General features: G+C 39.7%; 1 protein-coding gene across 3 annotated transcripts in view; it reads right to left on the minus strand.

Moving 5' to 3' along the window:
• Positions 1-14751, minus strand: part of fbxo28 (F-box protein 28) — a 55045-nt gene extending 40294 nt beyond the window's left edge. For all 3 annotated transcript variants that reach the window (XR_003675671.1, XM_028469273.1, XM_028469272.1), the window contains exons 1-4: positions 14555-14751; positions 5482-5591; positions 5268-5406; positions 1839-2034 (exon numbers count right to left, since the gene is read on the minus strand). Coding sequence is in view for 2 of the 3 variants with exons in the window: in XM_028469273.1 (XP_028325074.1) it covers positions 1839-2034; positions 5268-5406; positions 5482-5591; positions 14555-14743 (634 nt within the window). In the remaining variant the exon portion in view is untranslated. The remainder of the gene's footprint in view (positions 1-1838; positions 2035-5267; positions 5407-5481; positions 5592-14554) is intronic.
• Positions 14752-21285: the final 6534 nt, after the last annotated feature.

Here is a 21285-nt window from a genome sequence, read left to right on the forward strand (position 1 = left end):
TGAAGTTGATCAAAACATATATAAAGAATTAAAAAGGAGCAGTCACAATAATACAATTTATATACTGAATTGTAGCTTACACATGGTTTTAAATGACGTTTTATTTTCACATATATTTGTTTAATTCTGGTTTTATATTTGATTATTATTAGGGTCCAAAGGCCCTATTGTAATTTATTACTTTGGTTCTTCTTACATATCAGGCTCTAACAAACCCTCCTCAGCACTAAACATGTTCCCAGTGATTGTTCCATCAATGAAGGAGTTCTGATGAACTACGTACCACGTTCCTGAGAATTCAGTCAAATGACTCGGTTCACAGAGTAAAAAATGACTCAGAGGCTCTAGACTATCGTTCATAGAATATACATGTCAGATTACAGACTGAAAACAGGGGCCCCCGTGGCACATATGGAGTAATGAACCCCATTCATATATTGGTATGTGCCAATGATTCAGGACCACCAACTGTTGTAATATTTCATTCACAAATAAATGAGTAAATGACTTGAATGGAAACTGCCGAAAAAGGCCCCTAATGAAATTGTGCAAAACACAATCAGATTCTATGTTGAATTACCTTTGAAATGATATCTCACATGACTATGTTCCCATAAATTTGGAAATCACTGGAAATGGGGGGTGGGCATCGGGGTCCCATTTCAAAAACAGGGCTAAGAGTGTCTCATCATATTCATTCATACCAAACTGATTGTGCTCTAACAAGCACTAATGGAGGACCCCTGGTGCCCCCGTGACACGTACGGAGTAATGGGCCCCATTGATACATTGGTATGTGCCAATGATTGGACGTCAACTGTCGTAATATTTGACTCACAAATAAATTAGAAATCGACTTGTGTTTTTTTTCTCTGAGCGTTGATGCATAAACATCCATAGATTATAGCTCCCACATTTCAGCCTGATCTGTTCACCAATAATAGAAAAGTAGTGATTTTAACTAGTGTACACAACAACAACAACAACAACAACAACAACAACAACAACAACAACAAAGTGAGGGCGTTTAGAGTCCGGTAGCCCCGCCTACTAAATGATTTAACTGAAGAACATTCACATTAAAATGTGAACCAATATTAGTATAAATAGTAAAAGCTTTTTGATCTGGTTCTGTTGTGTGTGATTAGAACTATAGTAGAAATCTGCTCTAACTTTATACATAACTTAGTTTTAGTTTAGTTTGAGTCATAAAGGTCTTTTTATGGTTATTTAAATACATGTAAAGTTTTGAGGGAACTATACGTGTAAATCATTTATTCACTTAAATCATTTCTCCTGCTGCTCAACATGAGCTAAACTCTGAAAAATACACACTTGCATAATTACTTGGAACGTCTTTAAGAGCTTTATTTTCTCTCATTTAGTCAGTAATTATTTTTAGATTCCAAAATTAACACTGGGAGAAAAATGACTCAGCACTGGAAAAAGTTGCCTTTTAACAATATATTTTTATTTTATAGCCTATTTTGTATTAAAATACTCATTTTAGGAGTCGCTGCTTTCACTACATCTCAGGACATGAAAAGCACAGTTAGATGATCACTGAGTGCGTCCTAAGACACACTAAAGAACTCACTCACACATGCTGTCCCTTTGTAGGGAAAAAGCCACAAGTGGCACATATTGATCAGCAGTTTGTTAAAATGTGCTTGTGTGGCCTTTGGCATCAGCAAATCTAACCCAGAATTATCTTTCTGGTCATACTTTATTTAAAAATAATGAGATTAATATGGGATATATGGGTATTTTCAGCCAAACGATGGAGATATGAGTTTTGGTCCACATGGCCCAGCCCTACTCAGATCTCTGAGGCTTACCTGGAGTAGAACCAATGAGGCGTCCGGACAGGTCAGCCCCCGGCAGCTTCTTCTTCAGGATGGGGACGATCTTCTCATCAAAGTACTCCATGGCCATAGAGGAGATGTCCCTCAGCTCCTGCAGGACCTCGTGGGCCCGCTGGGGGGCTCGAGTGGAGTTCACGTAGCGCAGGACGCGGTAGATTTCATCAATGACCTGATGACACACCACGGAGTGATCAGATCAAACACCACACAGAGCACAACGCCTCAGCTTTGGATGACGTGAACACAAACACTGGGACATCATGGCAGGTTTCAGGAACTCTACGTACAGATCATTTATAATGTATGTGATGCTGTCTCCATCAGTGGTTCTCAAACTTTATTGGCTCAAGTCCCCTCTTTGACTAACTACTACATTTTGCTCATAATTCTATAAAAAACTAATAATAAATAAAGGGGAGAGATTTTTGGGGTCCATCCATAAAGTCAGTAAAATGATGGTTTATTGTTCTATGAATCTGTGATAACCACATTTATTTATTCATCTGATTAATATCCACTGTTATCCAGGAACGTTTATTATTATTATTATAGTCATCTTAAAGATGGAAATCATGGTTTTAATCACTAATAAAATGGTTCAAAATGACCAAAAATGGTGGAAAAGGTGGAGAAATGGGATTTTAAAAACCACAGAAATTGGTTAAAAGCATCTGGCAACCACAGAGGTAGAGGACTGTGTTTACTGCTGGATATCCAGCTCTAACCAGATCTACAGTAGATATATAAAGTCTACACACACCTGTTCTAATGCCAGGTTTTTGTGATGTAAAAAATGACACAAAAATAAATAATTCCACAACTTTTTCCACCTTTAATGTGACCTAGAACCTGTACAATGATATTAAAAACAAAGTGAAACCTTTAAAGGGGAAAAAATGAAAACTTAAGATAACCTGGTTACATTAACACACCTTAAACTAATACTTTTATTCCAACACTCAGTGTTTGTGGGTCAGAGTCTATCAGTGTGGAACATCTTGATGAGGTCATATTTACCACTCTTCTTTACTAAACTGCTCTAAATGTGACAGATAGTGAGGACATCTCCTGTGTACAGCCCTCTTCAGATCACCACACAGATGTTCAGTAGGATTCAGGTCTGGACTCTGGTTGGTCCATTCCAGAACCTCCATCTGATTGTGGTGAAGCCATAGTTTAGTTGATGTGACTGGCTTGTAATCGGAGGGTCGCCGGGTCGAGACTCACCCAGGTCATCACTATGGGATGTTGAGCTAGTCTCTTAACCCCACAATGCTCCCCACACTGTGAAAGCTTAAAAAATGCACCTTTTTTAGTAAAACTTTTATTAGCAATTATTTCAATTCTGAGTAGGAACTTTAGTAAATTGAGAATAAATATTTGTAATTTGAATAAAATTACTTGTACATTTTAAAAAAGAACTTTAGTAAATTTAAAAAAGGAACTTAAGTCCATTCGGTGAAAAAGAGTTTAAAGGAATCCTCCACTGTTTTTACAAATGTGGCCTAAAACCTTTGATATGTGATCACCTGGAGGAGGGCGTATTATGTTGAAAGACCCGAAACGCCCGATGAGACCAGGCACATAACTGATGATGTGTCCAGAGGCATCAGTAGATGTATGTACACAGATTAGAAGATTTATGTCTGACAAAACACATTATATTTGTTTTATTAACTTTTAAAAATCGGACTACTTTACTGTTTTAGAGCCTGTGTGCCGCCATGTTGAAATGATGTCATTGATGACATAATTAGCCCTTTTTAGTCCATTGAGTTCATTTATTTAATGCACACAGAGCTCTTCTTCTCTTCTTCATGGCGTCTACCAAACAGCAGAGTGGGAACTGTCGCCCTCTCTGGCCACAGACTTTTTTTGGGTCACAGTTTTAATTTATCATCTCAGTGAACAAAACAGGTTGACAACAACTTTTATTTACTTTTACTGATTTTTACCAGTTATTTTGACTGAAAAGCTGCTAAATGATCCTGAATGTTTCACCTCCTATAAAACTCAATGGACTGAATGGGGTGTCATCAATGATGTCATTTCAACATGGCGGCGCACAGGGTAAAGTAGTCCTAGTTATAAAAGTTAGTAAAACGAATATGGTGCAAAATAATGTGTTTTGTTAGGCATAGATTTATTAATAAGGACATTTTCACATGTAAAAACAGTGGACTCAACTGGTCTCCCCCTGTGACCCACATTTTGCCACAGTCATTAAATTCATTTAGTGATTAACACACTTTTTTTTTAGAATTCAACCAACCAAATTTAGTTTTTCAAAAACAGCTGTTAAAAACACACATTTAAAATATATTTTTTTCCTCTGCAGCATGCATTTCACAGCATGCCGGTCAAAAGAAAAGTTTCTTTCAAAATAAAATACAAGTCCAACGTGAGAGACATTAAATATTTATTTATTTTTGACCAGATGGCCGCAACCCACCTAGTACAGGTCCACGACCCACTTTTAGGTCCTGACACACCATTTGAGAATTGCTGATATAAAACACGTGTAAAACTCAAGGCCTGGGGGCCAAATCTGGCCCATTGGCGCAGGAGTGTCACATTTCAGTTCTGGGGCCAAATATGGAGTGATCTGATCTCAAGTGGCCCACAGATTTTATACGGAAAACAAGTACAGTACGTTCAACATTATTGTGCCCTAGTTTGCATTTTTATGTATAAATAAATGACAAAATATGTAAGAAACTGACCATATCTAAGCAATAAGTGATAGATATCAGTCCAACAGGGTCTTCGCTTTAAATTTCCTAGATTTTGTGACCAACTTCTATTTAATTAAGGGAAATATTATATCACAATTTGAAGAATATTGAAAAATTTTGTAAAAGTTTTGAGTTTTTTCAACTGTTTAATATTAAAAATGACTGCAATTGTGCAATAGAAGAACCTGGAAATCTGTGAGCTCCTGCAAATATTGTTGAGTTTGATTTACACAATGATTCATGTTTTTTCTGTCATTTTTACTTTCTCCTGTGGGCTCAATTGTATGCTCTAAAGGGCCGGATTTGGCCCCTGGGCCATATGTTTGACACTTGTGCTATAGACCAGGACTTCCCAACTGGTTTTACCTTGGTACCCACATTCTGCCATGGTCATTAAATTGCAACCCACTTTTTTTTAGAATTCAACCAATCAAATTTAGTTTTGAAAACACACATACAGGTCCATGACCCACCAGTTGAGAATCGCTGCTTTAAGTCAATTGAACTCATTGATTAAATTAACTTACTTTACTAAATGATATGGTGTTGAAATTCACAAATTCACTCAACTGAACATAACTTTAGCAAATAAAGTTAAAGTTTTCCCAAACTTTTGTCATCATTGAGATGTGGAAGGTAAACGGTAAGTGGGAGGAGCTTATCTGACCTTTCCAGGGATGAAGCAGCACAGGTTGGAGTCCACGTATTTCATGAAGGTCATGTTGAGCAGAGAGAGGCGTGTCTCCACAGCAGCCAGGATGTCTGCATGACGGGCCAACGAGTGGTTCCTCCGCTCAGACTCCCGCCTGAAACCATGCCCACATCAAACACTGCATCTGTGTCGTCATGGTAACAACATGGCAAACATGGTGGGTTCTGACCTGGGCAGCTGGGCTTTGACCTGTCTCTGACACAGGCTGTGATATCGCTCCACTTTGAGGAAACCCTGGTTCAGAACACGCTGACAGATCATATCCATACGCTTACACACCTGTAGGGGGAGGAGCTCAGTGTGAGGGTGGAGCCAAAAGCACACTGGGAACATTCCTGTGAAATAACAGCCACTACCAGGGTTGGGATCAATTACATTTTTCAATTACAACTAAATTAAGATTACGGTAACCAGCATTTTTTCCAAATACAAAAAAATTACGATTATTTTCCCCCAGAAAGTCAATTACAATTACCTTCACAATTACTAAAGTTCAATTACAATTTAACTAATTGTGATGATTGTATGCGTTCCATTATGTGTGTACGATGTTTTATCATCTATACATTTTATTTTAGTGCATTGATTATAATACCTAATGTAAAAACCCAACTACAATTTAGCAATAGCTCTAAATTCATTATATAAAACATCAATTACATTCACAGTATTGTTACCATAGACACTATTAAAGTAAATATATATATATATATATATATATATATATTATATCCTAACTAACTCTTCAAACCCAATTTTAATATTTGTTACTACATTTGTGTGAGTCATAAACCTGTTTTGCATTTAATTCAATTACATTGCTTATTGAATTTTCGTGGTTTTTATTTGGACTGCTTGGTTTAAAGCAAGGGTAGGTAATTTCCTCCAGATACACTTTTTAAGTTTTTTGGTTGAAATTGTCTTTATGTTCTGACAGAAATTAAGATCTTATGTTCTCTGAAAAAGGAACAAATAAAATCCATCATCTGTAGCAGCTGTGAATCTGTAATAACTTCAACCAATGGAAAAAAACGTTTATTTTTTAACCAATCACGTCTCCCTGCTCATTCTCGACCCCTCACATGCACACGCTCACACTGAAAGCTCGTCACCGCTGACAGAGTTAAAACAGAGTTTTTGGTAACATTTTTAACATATATAATGATCAAGTTTGTTGTTTACTTACTGTTGAATGAGACAATGTTTCTACACTATACATCAATGAGCTGAGCTCCTCTTCTGCAGCAGCTGTGTGCATGCATGCGAGTGAGACGGAGCATAGAGGGGAGGGGGGTAAAGGCGGAGCCATTGAGGAGGCTACATTCAAAATCATGCTAGCTTTTGAAAATCACCTACCCTATCTTTAATGAGAGCTGGAAGTTATCTAGAATCTATGTTGTGACAAAGCCTAAAGACTTAAATCACGTGATTCAGGATCCGTCTTTGTTGCTTTCAGGTCCAGGGCCTCATTTATTAATCTACATTATGCAAATAACGAGACTTTAAAGTGGCGTCCGCCATTCCCAAAGCAAAAGTTGTGATTTATTAAAATAAACGTAGCGTGAGGAGCACGGACACTTTGGAGACGTGGAGAAACGACGGTGGTGAATTAAAACCAGATTTATTTAATTAGTTCACATATCAGAATTATTGATCCAATTAATCATAGCCAGCCTGCTGCTATAATTATAGATGTAAACATTCGCTCATGTATTTAAGTGTTTATATTAACAGTATAAATTAATGCATTTACATCTATAAAACCGTAATATGTGAACAAAATTGGACAAACTTTGTGCACGATGGCATCAACACATGATCCTGATACACAGCAGTGTGTGTGTGTGTGTGTGTGTGTGTGTGTGTATAAGGCTGTTTGACGCTGCATGCTTCACCAACCTGTGGAGGAGGTAAACTGTGCACATTCTCATTCTGTTCCTGCGTCTTCCATAAATGATGAATTTAACTGAAGGTGTGACAGTGTTTTCACATTCTACACTGTAGTGACAACTGCTGTAAATATCTTTTATTTATCCCATTACTTTGACCAGCAAATCAATCTTAGCACATTTTCAGACTTTTGAGGTACATTCACTTTTATGGCATGTTCACACCAAACGAGTCCAAAGCGTCTACAGCATCAGGTTTACATAGACAATATATGGTGGACGCGCTTCTAGGAAGCATCAGCGGTCCCAATGCACGTCCAACGCCTCCTGCGCTTTGAAGCTTTTCGAGCAGCGGACGCTACGAAGATTTCAAGCTTTTGATGTGTGTCCGGTGCCTCCAACGTGGCCGACGCTGGAGTTGGGATTGTTGATCTTTTGGGGCATATTGACCAATCAGGAGTGTTCCCCAACTGTGACAAATTCAGAATAGTGAGAAAAAAAGAAAAACTAACTGGAGACGATGGACAGGCTCTTCTGCTGGAATAGACCACCTGTCCACCATGTGTTGTCTGGTGTTTGTGACTGGAAGTCGTGCACGCGTCCAGGCTTGCTGTTTGTTTTGAAGTGGAGCTGTCTTCATGGAGCTCGTTCTTGTCGTATATAGAGTGAGTTGCGTCAACTCCGTTCACTCCAATGGTTCATTTTTTTTTTACAGCAATGGCGGCTCATGGAGCTTTAATAGTTCCAGGAAGTGATCAGTTTACTATTGTAGCCAAAGGAGCTAGAGCTGATTAGCGTATCTAAACCCATAAATGTGTGCATTAAGGAATGTTAGTGGAATATCCCCCATTAAACTAGTACATTTTTATTTTATTTTATCACTACTATTATCATTTTCTTTTTCATTGTGAGATAAACTGATGTTGTTTTCATGTTCAAAAAAAAAGAGAAAAAAATTCTAAATTCTTCTTAGAAAATGAAGGGATCATGAGCAGAAACACAGCGTTTACTTCACATAGTTTTATCTACACACATAGGTTACATATCTTCTTTATCAAACAATAAGCTTTTCAATTGTAAGTGTGGGAAAAAGTACAAATGAAGTGTTTGAATATGATTTTTATAGTTATAATCCTGATTTATTTATAGATCTCTCCTGCTGACTAATGCTAACCATTTCTTCGGTTTGAAGCCAAATGTTTTCACTTCTTTTTCAGAGCGATTGGAGCATCCCCATACAGCACAGTAAACTACATGACAAGTTATTAATGTTTCTGACTTTGTTAGTCATTGATTTAATTGCTTTATCTTGGTACATAAGAACATAGTTGTACAAAAATCTGATGTTTATTTTTATATATGACAGAGCTCTACACTAACTTTCTCAGTTGGTCACACCTTCGTTCCTTTTTTTGAGCGGGAGTGGTGAGAGTGTACAGCATAGACATACATACTGATGAATAGTTGACTTAACTAACGTACTGTAGTTTTAAATGAAGTAAAGATTGACAATGACTTAAGATATATTTGCTAAATGTTTTAATGTTTTATTGTCAATATTAAGTTTTTCTGCAACAATCAGTGGCTGAAATAACAGGTCATTTATTTTATATCATTTTAAAAGAAGATGTAACAGGTTACATTTATTCTGTTTTATTATTTTACAGAAATGCTGTACATGAATTAATTTAACAGTAACATAACCAACTTATCATCTGTATTGTTTCACCATGAATTAAATTCAGAGGGTCCAGCTCTGATAGTGGGGTCTCCTAACCCTCTTCCCCTGGTCAGGGGTCTGTAACCTTTACTCTACAAGGAACCATTGAACCTCATCTCACCTGGATTAAAGTCCTCCTGGAGCCATAAATACCTTCTCTATGAAGACAATACAGTGGATTACATTATATACAGTTAGAATTATATAGAATAATGTTTGATTTCATTTATATTGATCATGTAAATGGAAACTTAAAAACAGTTTAAAATAAATAACATCAATAAATAAAACAGTATCTTTATCTTCAAATTCTTACACATCTCAGTTTATATGAACACAATGTTTATAAAGAAGATTTTTATAGTTAATGTATATGAAAGTCTATAAAAAGTAACATGAATATAATAATACATGATCATGTGATCAACACATGCTATTTACTCATTTCATAAAACATACATATTTAACCTGTACATTGGTGGTTAAATGAATCTGTTCCCACACAATTAAAATCTGTATTTTCTTCCAGAAATAGTGTTTTTGTTGGTTTAGTTTCTTACCAGGGATTTAAAACTTAAGGTTAGTCACAGGTGGAGGAAAGTTGATGGTCTGTAGATGTTGTAGGAATGTGCTGAGTCATTGTACAACGTGATTTATTTTAGGTTAATAAATTGTTATATCATGATTTTATTTGTCATTAATCATTAATAACCTCTGTAAAAAATAACTATTTATTTCAATATTTTTTTAAAGCTATAGGGAGCCATTGTATAAGAGTCAAAGGGCCACATTAGGCCCCAGAGCCACAGGTTGCAGACCACTGCTCTGAGAGAACCACAGCTGAACATCTGTCCTGGTATCATAGTCCATCAGTTCTGGTCCCTCCATGATGGTTCTGATGAGTGTGTACGCTCTATTGCTGAGCTCAGCACATTCTACATTTTCACTCACACACACTGAAAATATACTCGCATAAGCGACCATTTTGGTTGCAGTCTCGAGCTCTGTATGAATGAACATAATAAATATGTTTTTAATGTGTCCTGTCTGGATGTGGTGTTTTTAACGACTCCTTTTCAAAGCAATACGTCCTGTATACAATACATATTAACACATTTTTTAACCAAATTAATGTTGGCCTTAACTATGTCAAAAAAGAAGGTAAGCTGTGTTTACACTAATGATTAATACAAATTTACGCCAGGAAAAAAATCATTATGGAACTACATAAACATATTGTATATAAACATACAACACATATGACGTGTACTGTATAAATAGTCAATCAATGCAGTTATTGATGACAAAATACTGAACATCCCAGTTATGTCACTAGCAATCAATGGATTTCAATGACCTGTCACTAACTTCAGTCTTGCATGAATCACGTGACTTCCGTTGAACAACTCTGTATACGGCTCTGGTTCTTGCCAGCAGAAACACACAAACAGCCAATCAGCTAACAGATGGGCGGACCCAGCCTATCATATCTCCGTACGTCACCAGTAACAGGCAAACAGCCAATCATTCAGCAGCTGTGTAGTTCAGATGCAGTGGTTGCCATGTTAGTATGTTTTCAAGTACTTTCAAGAGTAGCGTGCAGTGAGAAGCCATGAAGAGAGTAGAGGCAGCCGCTATGTAGCGCAAACTGGCACCGGTAGTATCGTAATCCACGGTAGTACCATCGTGTAGAATTACTAGTAAAGTAGGAACGTTACAATTTAGCACCGCGGGGTACCGTGGGTATCGTGCAACTAAACTCTTATCTGAGTGCAGACCTGGTGAATCCAGAAATGGTGCTGAGGAGTAAATAAAGCCAAGCCACTCTCTGGATAATGTAGAGCTGATGAACGGGAGTCAGAGGGGGCGTGTTCAACAAGGAACTCCAAACTTAATTCTCCATCCACCCACACTTCTCTATAACCCTCTGACATCACAGTGAACACGCTGAGTCACACCTAAATACATCTGACCAGAAACACCACCTTCTAAACACAATGTTCCACCACTTCACAGTCACTGTGTGAATTATGAACGTAACTGATCACCATAATATAATCTATTGTATGAACACCACCGGCAACAGAGAAGCCCCTCCCCTTGATGCGCTCCCTTCCCAACTTGTTTGGACACGCGTCCCGAGCATCTTCGACGCCAGTGACAAGCGTCTGATTCAATGACCACAAGCGTCCAACTCGGGGTGTGTGGCACGCCTGAAACACGTTTGAGTAGAATCTACACTAATGGTACGTTCACACCAATGTTTTAAACTATTGAACAGAGTTATTTATCTGTAGGATTGTTCTAGTGGTTTTAAAGTGTTTGGGAGGATGAGGGTGAGGGAACAACCATGTGTCAGTGAATGTGTGGAGCTCAAATATAGAGCTACACCCTGTGTGTGTGTGTGTGTCTGTTGTTTAAGAAAAAGTCACATGGTCGATAGAGCTGCTGTTTCACAGAGGGGCACAACTGTGTTTAATGCACATCTGTCACCAGGATGAATCAGCTGTTCCTCTCATTTTCTGCTTCAACTATCACAATTATTATTTTTATTATTTTCTGCAGGTTAAAACTGTAATAAAAGCTCCTCCTCCACACTGAGGCTTTACAGTGACTCATGAGGAGTCGCACCCCTCTTCAACCCACGTTACAAAGACAGGTATGTCTGATTATGTGCTGTTTAGTGTAAAGTTTTTGTGTTAGTGTGGAAGTAAATGTAAATAACATCACTGTGTGTGCAACACTTGCTATCACATCAACCGAGTAGATTAGACTAATTCTTCTTGAATTATATGAATTAGAAAAAAATGATATAATAATTTAAATGTCGAACTTTAAACAGTGATCATATTTTAAATGTTCAAATACTGCATGCTACACCTTGCTCTACAACAAATGCACGTATTAATTTAGTGACTATCTAGCCCTTATCCCACTCTCACCACCACAAAGAAATATAACAGACTGTTTTCTCAACACATTTTATGGTGTTATTGTAGATACTTCACAAGTGCAGAAAGCTTGCAAAGAGTGCACTGACCCAAGAGGTGGAAAAGATGGAGTCAAGTAGTGGTCGACCAAGACAATAGCACACGTAGCGATTTAAAAAATAACGTAGAATGAATGAGCAGGTTCAGAGGAGGACGAGAAAGAAAAAGAGACAAATATTTTTCTTTTGGTGTTTTGTGTTGCCTTGTTTTTATTTATGATATGAACCTTATTCAAGCTTTGACCAGAACCTGACAAAGCAAAAGTGAAACCTACAGATCTGACACACATTATATATTTATATCAGAGCCTGACCTGAAACACACAATTACAACATGTTTTTTCCTCACACAAATGACATATTTACATTTGTTTTAGTGATAAACCTGCTTTTATTAATAAACTGTTAATGTCAATATCAGATCAGTGCACGGGGAAACAAACACACGTGCACAATGCCCCCGCGATGCCAGAGACAGTGGATCTATTTACATAATCCATGTATAAAACATTAGGATAATCCATATTCTTGTGCAGAAAAAGGATTGATTCAATTGTGGATGCTTGTGCTTCAAGCCTGTCCTGATTCGTTACATTCTGCCTAAACAAACACTAAACATTGTCTAAACTGACAAAAAACTACACAAATCATCACTGACTCCTAAATCAGAGTTGACCAGTGCCCACTTAAGTTTGCTGTGCCTGTAAAGCTCCGCCCACTGTGCCTGTAAAGCTCCACCCATTTCTCGTGTAGCGCAGCAGCTCTCCGTGAAAACATGAGTCAGCATTAATCAGCTTCACCTGCTCAGAGCGTGGGTAAGGATGTTCTGTTGTTGTGGACTGGGATTATAACTTTACAGCACTTTGCGACACTTCACGGCTTTCTGTGACACTGCTGCTTACAGCGCCATGAGACGGGTCTGCTGCATATTATGGAAAGGTGCTTCAGATAGACAGAAAGCATGGCACATTCAAAGGAAAAGCAACAATGTCCGACGGCACTTCCAACCGACCTACAGCCAACTGTGACAACGACTATCCACCGAGTTCAGATGCTCAGCAGACAAAACTGAAAACACTTGCTTTAAACTATCAACGAAAATGTGCAAAATCTTCTCCCACACTTGAACGCTGCAGCAGAAGATAACCATAGCTCCTCTATGAGTAGCATGGATACTCACAAAAAACAAACAGTCCATTACCGATGAGGAACGGTGAAAGAATACACAAAGTGAAACAACAGGTCATATCTTTTATTAAGGGAATTCTTCTGTTAGATATGACAGCTATGAGAATGGTGAATGTTTTAGCCACAGACGTTTTCAGTTTACCTATTTATTGCACTTTTTAACCAGCATGTGATTATTATTTCATTAAATTTGAAGCTGCTTGTATTTTTTATTACTTGTACAAAAATCCAACTGGTGCTGTTTATAGAATTTAAAGAGTTCAATAAAAATACTGAAAATGTGATTTCAGTTCACTACGAGAGCAACTGCACCAGGAATGTTTGGCTCACAAACCACAGCCTTCGACAATATAGCCCACAGCAAAGTGTAGTTGAATAGCCTTGTCATAGACCTGTATCAGTGCGACCTTGTTATGTTCTGCGATGTGCGTGCAGAAAAGTAGAGGCGTGGCTTCTGGTAGAGTGGCAGACGCAGCGAGAGGAAGTGGAGCTGTTTGGGGCGGGACATCAAGACGTTTCTCAGAAACTCCAGATATCAGCTTTAAAAATGTGTTAAATGCTGTGGCTAGCAGCCAATGAGTTAAGTACGTTTTTAAAGTAATCAGTTACATCTCTACATCCAACCGGTACTGAGTAACTTATTATTTTTAGTTTTAAAATGATCAACAGACATTGTGAAACCACAAAAAATGTAAATGACCAGAAAACAATCAAATGTATCACAAAGCCAATTTCTATGGTTGTGGTTTCTAGCTATTATATTTTATTGTATATTATATTATGTCCTTACCAACATAGGTGCCAATAAAATCTGTTATTTTTTTTCAAATTCAGTGTCTTCCACTTTAATTTTTTAAAAGTCCGTTGTTTTTAGAAATATTAATCATTTTTTTCAGAAAATATTCATTTTTAACTCCTGTGAGAGAACAAAAATACTAATAAATAAAACAGCAAAATTAAACAACAATGTATGTCAAAAATAAAGATACAATTCAAATGTAGATATAAGTTGTAGTGACATGGATTATTCTGTCTGCTCATTATGGATTATTTATATGTCATATAAAAATGTATGAGATCAGCATTAAATACAAGTCCAATTACTCATAGAAATACACTCAAAAAAGTACAAGTACCTATAAAAGCAACTCAACTACAGTAAGGTATCTATTACTTCTGCTCTCTCACACACACACACACACACACACACACACACACACACACACACACACACACACACACACACACACACACACACACACACACACACACACACACACACACACACGCGCGCGCGCGCGCGCGCACACGCGCACACACAACTCACCACGAACGCGCACCACACTCACCACACGCCGCGAACGCGCACCACACTCACCACACGCGCGCGCGCGCACACACACACACACACACGCTAACGTTAGCTCCGCCCGGCCGCGCTGCTCCGTGTCCTTACCGAACGCAGCAGGCTGATATCGTCGTAGTTGAGCAGGTTGAGGATGGTTTCTATGGCAACGATGGGTAGCCCTAGCAGAGGGTTGTTCTGGTGCAGCTGCTCCGGGAGGGGGGCACACTGCCTCACAGAACCCGGGTCCGAGTCCACCGACCCACCGCCTCCGTCCGCTCTCTCCACCACTGCCGCCATCTTTGCTCTGTGCGGAGGAGCCGGAAGTGACGTAGCTGGGGAACGCGTGCCATCTTTGGCATGTGACGTAAAAACGTGTCTCTCTCCTTCAATGTCACTCTTCCTACTATTTTTATTAACCACAGATATCTGATTGGCTATAGTAACTGACCATTCACTGACACTGGGAGTGTGTTCCATAGATATACTACACTGTGGTGTCATTGTTTTACATTTACGCTATACAGTAGCGTTCACAGGTAGACACTAGGTGGTGCTAAAGCACCTGCCCTTTGCCCTCTGGACCGACCACTGCACTTTTTTTTTTGGACATGATCATCTATAAGTGCTCGTTGATTAAACGCGTGTGATAATAATACCCCAATTAATATTCCCCCCACCCCACCCCACCCCACACACCTATGTCAACGTGAACGCGCAGAGCGCACACAAACGGAGGTGCGTTGAAGCAGCAGACAGTACACAGCTACAGCCCAAACACCCCCCCCTCCCCTGCCCACCAGCCAGGTAACACATACATCAATGCATTTATTTGTCTCTGTTGTGAAGTAGCCTGTCTCAATGCCACACAGCTGGGCATACATTAGCTGATTGCTCACCTGCTTAACAAGCTATACACTAGGGATGAGTGATATTGACTAAAAAAAAAAAATCCCAATAATTTCTGGTATTATCACAATGATGATAAAAAAAATCATGATAAATAAAAGCTAAAAGCTATAAATAAATTTAAAAAGTACAACTTAAAGTGTAAACAGGTTCCTTTCAAACACAAATAAATGTGAATAGATAAACACTAGACACATTAAAAAAAGGCTACAATAACTGCTGACTCAGAGTTCATTAGCTGATATTTTATGGAATATATTTGTGCACGTGGGTCACTCTATTGGTGTTATTGTATATAATTTATTTCTTTCCTAACTTGAAATGCAATTATTTTTTTAAAAAAAGCACATGAAAAGCACAAATAACTCTACTGCTGACGAATCTTGTTTAATTCATATTTGACAATGAGTTACATAAACTTATGATTGATAAATATCTCTCTGATTTCCTATAATTCAACCAGTGGAGGCTCCGCGACAGACCTTCCGTAAACAGCGTTCTGCTCCAGAGAATACTAAGTTGTTGACAACAAACAGAGGCAGTTTTGGCCCGTAGAACAAGGTTTTTTGGGGCATTCTTGGTTAAATTGAGGGACAAATGGCCCGTGGCCCACACTAATTTCCAACATGGGAATTTATCGTTTATATTGTGGGATGACATTCTTACCGGTGAGAATGTTTTTGATGATAGACACTACCCAAAACCAATAATAGATATGACGTGATGAAGACCACCGGTAGAGTTTGTCATTGTATCCTACAGCATGTGAATTGCAGTATAATGTCTAGAAAGGAGAGGATAAGAAAGGAAAAAGAAAGGCAGCTTCAGCAGGAAGCCCAGGGGAGCAACTCTCTGCTCTCCTGGATAAAAGCATCAAGCAGCAGCAAGGAGGAAGAGGAAGATGAAGGTCAGATTCAAGAGTCATGTTCACTGTTTAGGGCATTTTAAAGTTGAACTGTTCCTCTAATTTTACAGAAATATCTTTAAAGCTGTCCACATTTTATTTTAACTACACAAAGTGGTTTGGCTGTACTAAATTAGGCATTAAGCTATTTCAGCTAATTATATTATTTTGTACCAACAACTTATTTCTATGTTACAAGACTTGCAGTACCCAGTTTGACGACCTGCTGACCCGCATCGGTTTTCGCATCTCCTACCAGGACACGCACTACAGGCACTCTATTCCAGCAGAAGAGCAAGTGTCCATCTGTCTCCGCCTCCGGTTTGTTTTTGTTTTTTTCTTCTCATTATTCTGAATACGTCATGGTTGGGGAATGCACCTGATTGGGGGACGCGCCGCGATATGCCCCAAAAATTCAAAAATCCCAACTCCAGCGTCCACCGCGCGAAAAGCTTCAAAATGCGCCACACAGGAGGCGTGGGACGCACAGCAGAACCTCCGATGCTCCCTAGAAGCGCATCCACCATATATTGTGAATGTACACCTGACGCTCTTGACCCGTTTGGTGTCAACGCTTCATTAGGCGTTGTCACGGCAAATTTGCGGTTGACCTCATTTGGAGACATGATTTATTGCTCTGGTTGAATGATGGAGTCCAGGCGAGGCATTGATGATTTTATAAAAAAGGTTTATTACAAAACTAAATAAAAAAAGAGTACAAAGATGGACAAAATTAGTGACAGCCCGGGCAGACGTCCGATGATCGAGTGGCCCACAGTTCTAATTCATCACATATATTCCCCCTCAGTCCCCCTCCCTCCTCCCCTCAGGAGATAAAGAGGACAGAGGAGATTGAAAGAAGAGAGTGAAAAGAGACAGTTTCTTCTTTGGGTCAAAACAAACAGTTCTCTGGTATCTTCTGATTGTCGTGAGTGTTGGAGGTGTGTGTGTGTATGGTGTTTGTGTGTATGAATGGATGTGTATTGGGTGTGTATGTGTGACTATGTGTGTGTGTGTAGGCATGTGAGTGTGTGATGCCTCCGTGTCTGAGGGATAAGATGTGTTTTGGGAAGCTGACCTTGAGAAGAGAGCAGAAAACATGAGACAGCAGAAATGAAAAGTCTCAACTTAAAGCCTTAAAAAGAATAAGGTCTATGAGTAAATATGTTAATAAACATAACTAACAATTTTGCCCTGACAGCGTCAACGCTTCATTAGGCCTCCACTTTGCTAGGAAAACGGGACATTTTCGAGTTCTCCATCAAAAAGCCAGGAAAGGAATGTTTTGTGCGTGTGTTAGAAAGTGTCTCAATAAGACAACTTATTAGCAATTGTAGGCTGTTTATGTGTATAGAAATGTATGCTAGATGTTGTATTTATCTATTACAGATATTACAGCTAATTAGCATATCACAGACAAGACACGTGTAATACTTGTTTATTGATTTCTGTATATTCTGTGTTTGCAGAAACCACACATTTAAACATTCAAAGTAAACCCATCAAAGCAATATATTGGCCTGGTTATTTTTCACACGAACGACTTTAGGTTCTAACCCGACCTACTGCAGCGGTTATCACTCCAATACTAAACCATACACACCAGCAAATATATTTCATGGTCCTTCGAACCGAATGATAAATACTGCAGACAAAGATGTCCGATCAAGATGAAGAGCAAGCCAGATTTAAGCGCTCGACTCATCCTCTTCTCTACTTAAAGGACAATGAGGTGAGACTGGAACATCATGAGGAAGAAACACAACGTCCAATGAAACAGACGTAGGAAACAATGATGCTGCTGAAGACAGCTCATCAGAAAAAAGCTAAACAGAAGACAACATTGTTTTTTGTTCTGCAAATGTGCAATCAACACTGGAAGCAGTGCAAGCCAATGATGACACCACCGCTAAAGGGAAGTCATATGGCCAAAGTCACCGTGAGATTGTGAGTCCACGCCGCCACCGTGAGTCCCAGCGTTCACGTCGCTACCGGGAGTTCCAGAGTCCACGTCAACGCCGTTGTGAGTCTCCGATCCCATATCAATGCCGCAGTGAGTCCACCAATTCAATTCAACTTTATTTGTGTTGCGCAATTTAGGACAAAGTCATCTCAATGCACTTATCAAAATGTAAAATTCATAATAAGAAATAAAAAACCAAACAAGATCCACATAAACAAGCATTTAGCGACAGTGGGAAGAAACAACTCCCTTTTAACAGAAAGAAAGAGTAGGGAAGAGAGTAGGGAGTTAAATTAATCTAGTCTCGATGTAACAAATGCATGGATTTGTTTTTTCAGCATCACTCTGGGCCAAGATATTCTTGATTTTAGAGATATTACGGAGGTGGAAGAAGGCTGTCCTTGTGATTTGTTTAATATGAGAGTTAAAAGATAATTATACCATGGAGCAACCTTTTTATGACATATCGTCTTCTTTTTAAGCGGATCAACAGCATCTAGAGTTGTGCGCAGTGGCAACATTGCACTGTTGACAAGACAATCTATTTTCTCTGTCATTTCTCTAGTTAAAAAAGGACTTTTTTTTTTTTTGCCGGAACACATCATGTCACTAAAATCTCACTCTTATCATTTTCTGAAACTTGGCAGCCCTGCTGACCAAACAAACAAACAGACCAAACACAGAACAAACAAACAGAGCAAACACTGACTAAAACACTGACCAAACAAGAGCTAAGCCTGAGGTAAAGGTTGTTTCTATGGAAATCGCGGAGGAGAGCAGCAGCAGCACATGGCACTGTCTACAGGGTGGCCATCTTGCAGTGTATAACACACCTGTCCCCACACAGTCCACGCCAACGCCGCCATGAGTCTCCAAATCCACGCCAATGCCGCTGTGAGTCTCCAAGTCCATGGCAAGGCCGTCGTGAGTCTCCAACCCCACGCCAACGCCGTCGTGAGTCTCCAAATATACGCCAATGTCACCGTGAGTCTCCAAGTCCACGCGAACGACGCTGTGAATTTCCAAGCCCACGGCAATGCCGCCATGAGTCTCTAAGTCCACGCCAATGCCGCCGTGAGTCTCCAAGCCCACGTCAACACCATCATGAGTCCTCACAACAGCATAATAACAGAACTATTCTTCTGACGACTATGACTACCAGTCAGGTGACCATAGGAGACCCATGTCTGCTTACCCTAATGACAGACATTCAAGTTACTGTCAACAATATGATAGGCCTGCCAGCAGATATGAATCCCCCAGATACAGCTCACGTCACCGTATGTATTCGCCATCTTGCCGTGAACAGACCTATCGAGGGCCAACTCCGACCATTCCCAATTTTGCGAATGAAGATCCACGAAAGTTCACTCGTCTCAAGGTTGCACTCGACAATCTTCTGCCACGTGACGCTACACAACGGTTTAAATACCAGATTCTACTGGATCATCTCAAGCTGGAGGAGGACCTACTGATAGTCAATTCATATAGCAGCAGCCCTTACCCCTACAGTGACACTATGGAAGCACTTAATGAACAATATGATCAGCCCCACCAATTGGCACTGAAGCATATTGCCCAGCTCATGGACGAACCAACATCAGGAGCGGGGATACAAAATTATTTCTGAAGCTTGCTTTAAAAGTACGTGCCCTGGTAGGAATGCTGGATCAATTGGGTGAGATTGGTCAGACAGAGTTAGGGGATCACATGTCTCCAGAATATTATCCAAGCTGCCACACCACCTCAGAGTAGATTTCAAGAGACACATTAATCCTCTCAGAACCCCCATTCCCACTCTAGTGCACTTGTCAAATTGGCTGGAGTATGAAGTCAGGGTGCAAAAGGATAGACCGCAGTTCAGCAATAGCACCAGCAGAGATCGCCCTACATCTTGGAAAGAGAAAGCACAAGAGGCCTAGAAGTAACTTTGTGCACCATGGCAATGAGCAGAAACAGACAAAAAGGAAACCGTGAACCCAAGAAAAATGTAAGGGAACCAACACAACTCAGCATTTCCTTAACCAGTGCACCAACTTTAAAATCCTCACAAGGGAGCATATAGACAACTGAATTTGTTCAAATAAGAGATGCTGGAGATGTGAACGCAAACACTTATCACAATACACTCTAAAGGCAAGATGCAAGAAATGCAAAGGAAAAAAGGTGCTGCATGAGGTAAACGCAAGTCCGAATACCACCTCCACATCCAGCAGTCCAGTTGCCACATACAGCACCCCTGCAGTCAGCTTTACAGTTGAAATGCTGTATGTGGCCAGACAAACTACCAAAGACAAAGTGCTGCTCAAAGTCATTTGAGTTATCCTGAGAAATGGAGATTCATCAGTTGATACTTGTGCTGTGCTTGATGACGGATCGGAGCATACTATTTTACTTCACAAAGGAGCTCAGGGTTTAGGCCACTACAGGAGTCCAGAGGATTTGCATCTGACACTGTGCAACAAGATGTCTGTATCGTCCATGGTGCCTCCGTGTCATTCAGTGTCCTCTGCTACCAGTCCCAATCACAAGTACCAAATACAGCAGGCCTCTACAGTTAAAGAGCTAGCATTGGGAAGCCACTCCTAATCAGTAGCTGCCCTCAAGAGAAAATATTATCATCTCAAGGATTTGCTGATCCCGGTCATTGATCATGCACAGCCTCTCCTGCTAATAGGGTCCGATCATCCTCACCTCATCCTTCCAACAGGGCCAGTCTGACACGGGACTCCAGATGGTCCGGCTGCAGTCAAGACTGCTATGGGATGGACTCTACAAGGCCCCTCAAGGTATTTAAAGTATTCTCTCCCCTCTGAACAATACTTATTCACCACCAATCACTTGCCTCAGCTGACCTCTTTACTCACGTCACGTTATGGCAGCTGGACATTTTGCCGTATTGAAGTGAGAAAGTTGTTACAAGGTCAAGGTAGGATTCAGAAGCACTTAAGACATTAGCGGAGAGAACTGTCAGGGTTGAAGTAGATGGCGACCAGATATGCTACATCTCTGCTGTGGAGAAAGAACCAACTTCAGCTTAAAGCACCCAAAGAAGCTGTACTTCCC

This window comes from Gouania willdenowi, chromosome 15 (assembly GCF_900634775.1).
Source record: "Gouania willdenowi chromosome 15, fGouWil2.1, whole genome shotgun sequence".
Taxonomy (NCBI): Eukaryota; Metazoa; Chordata; class Actinopteri; order Blenniiformes; family Gobiesocidae; genus Gouania; species Gouania willdenowi.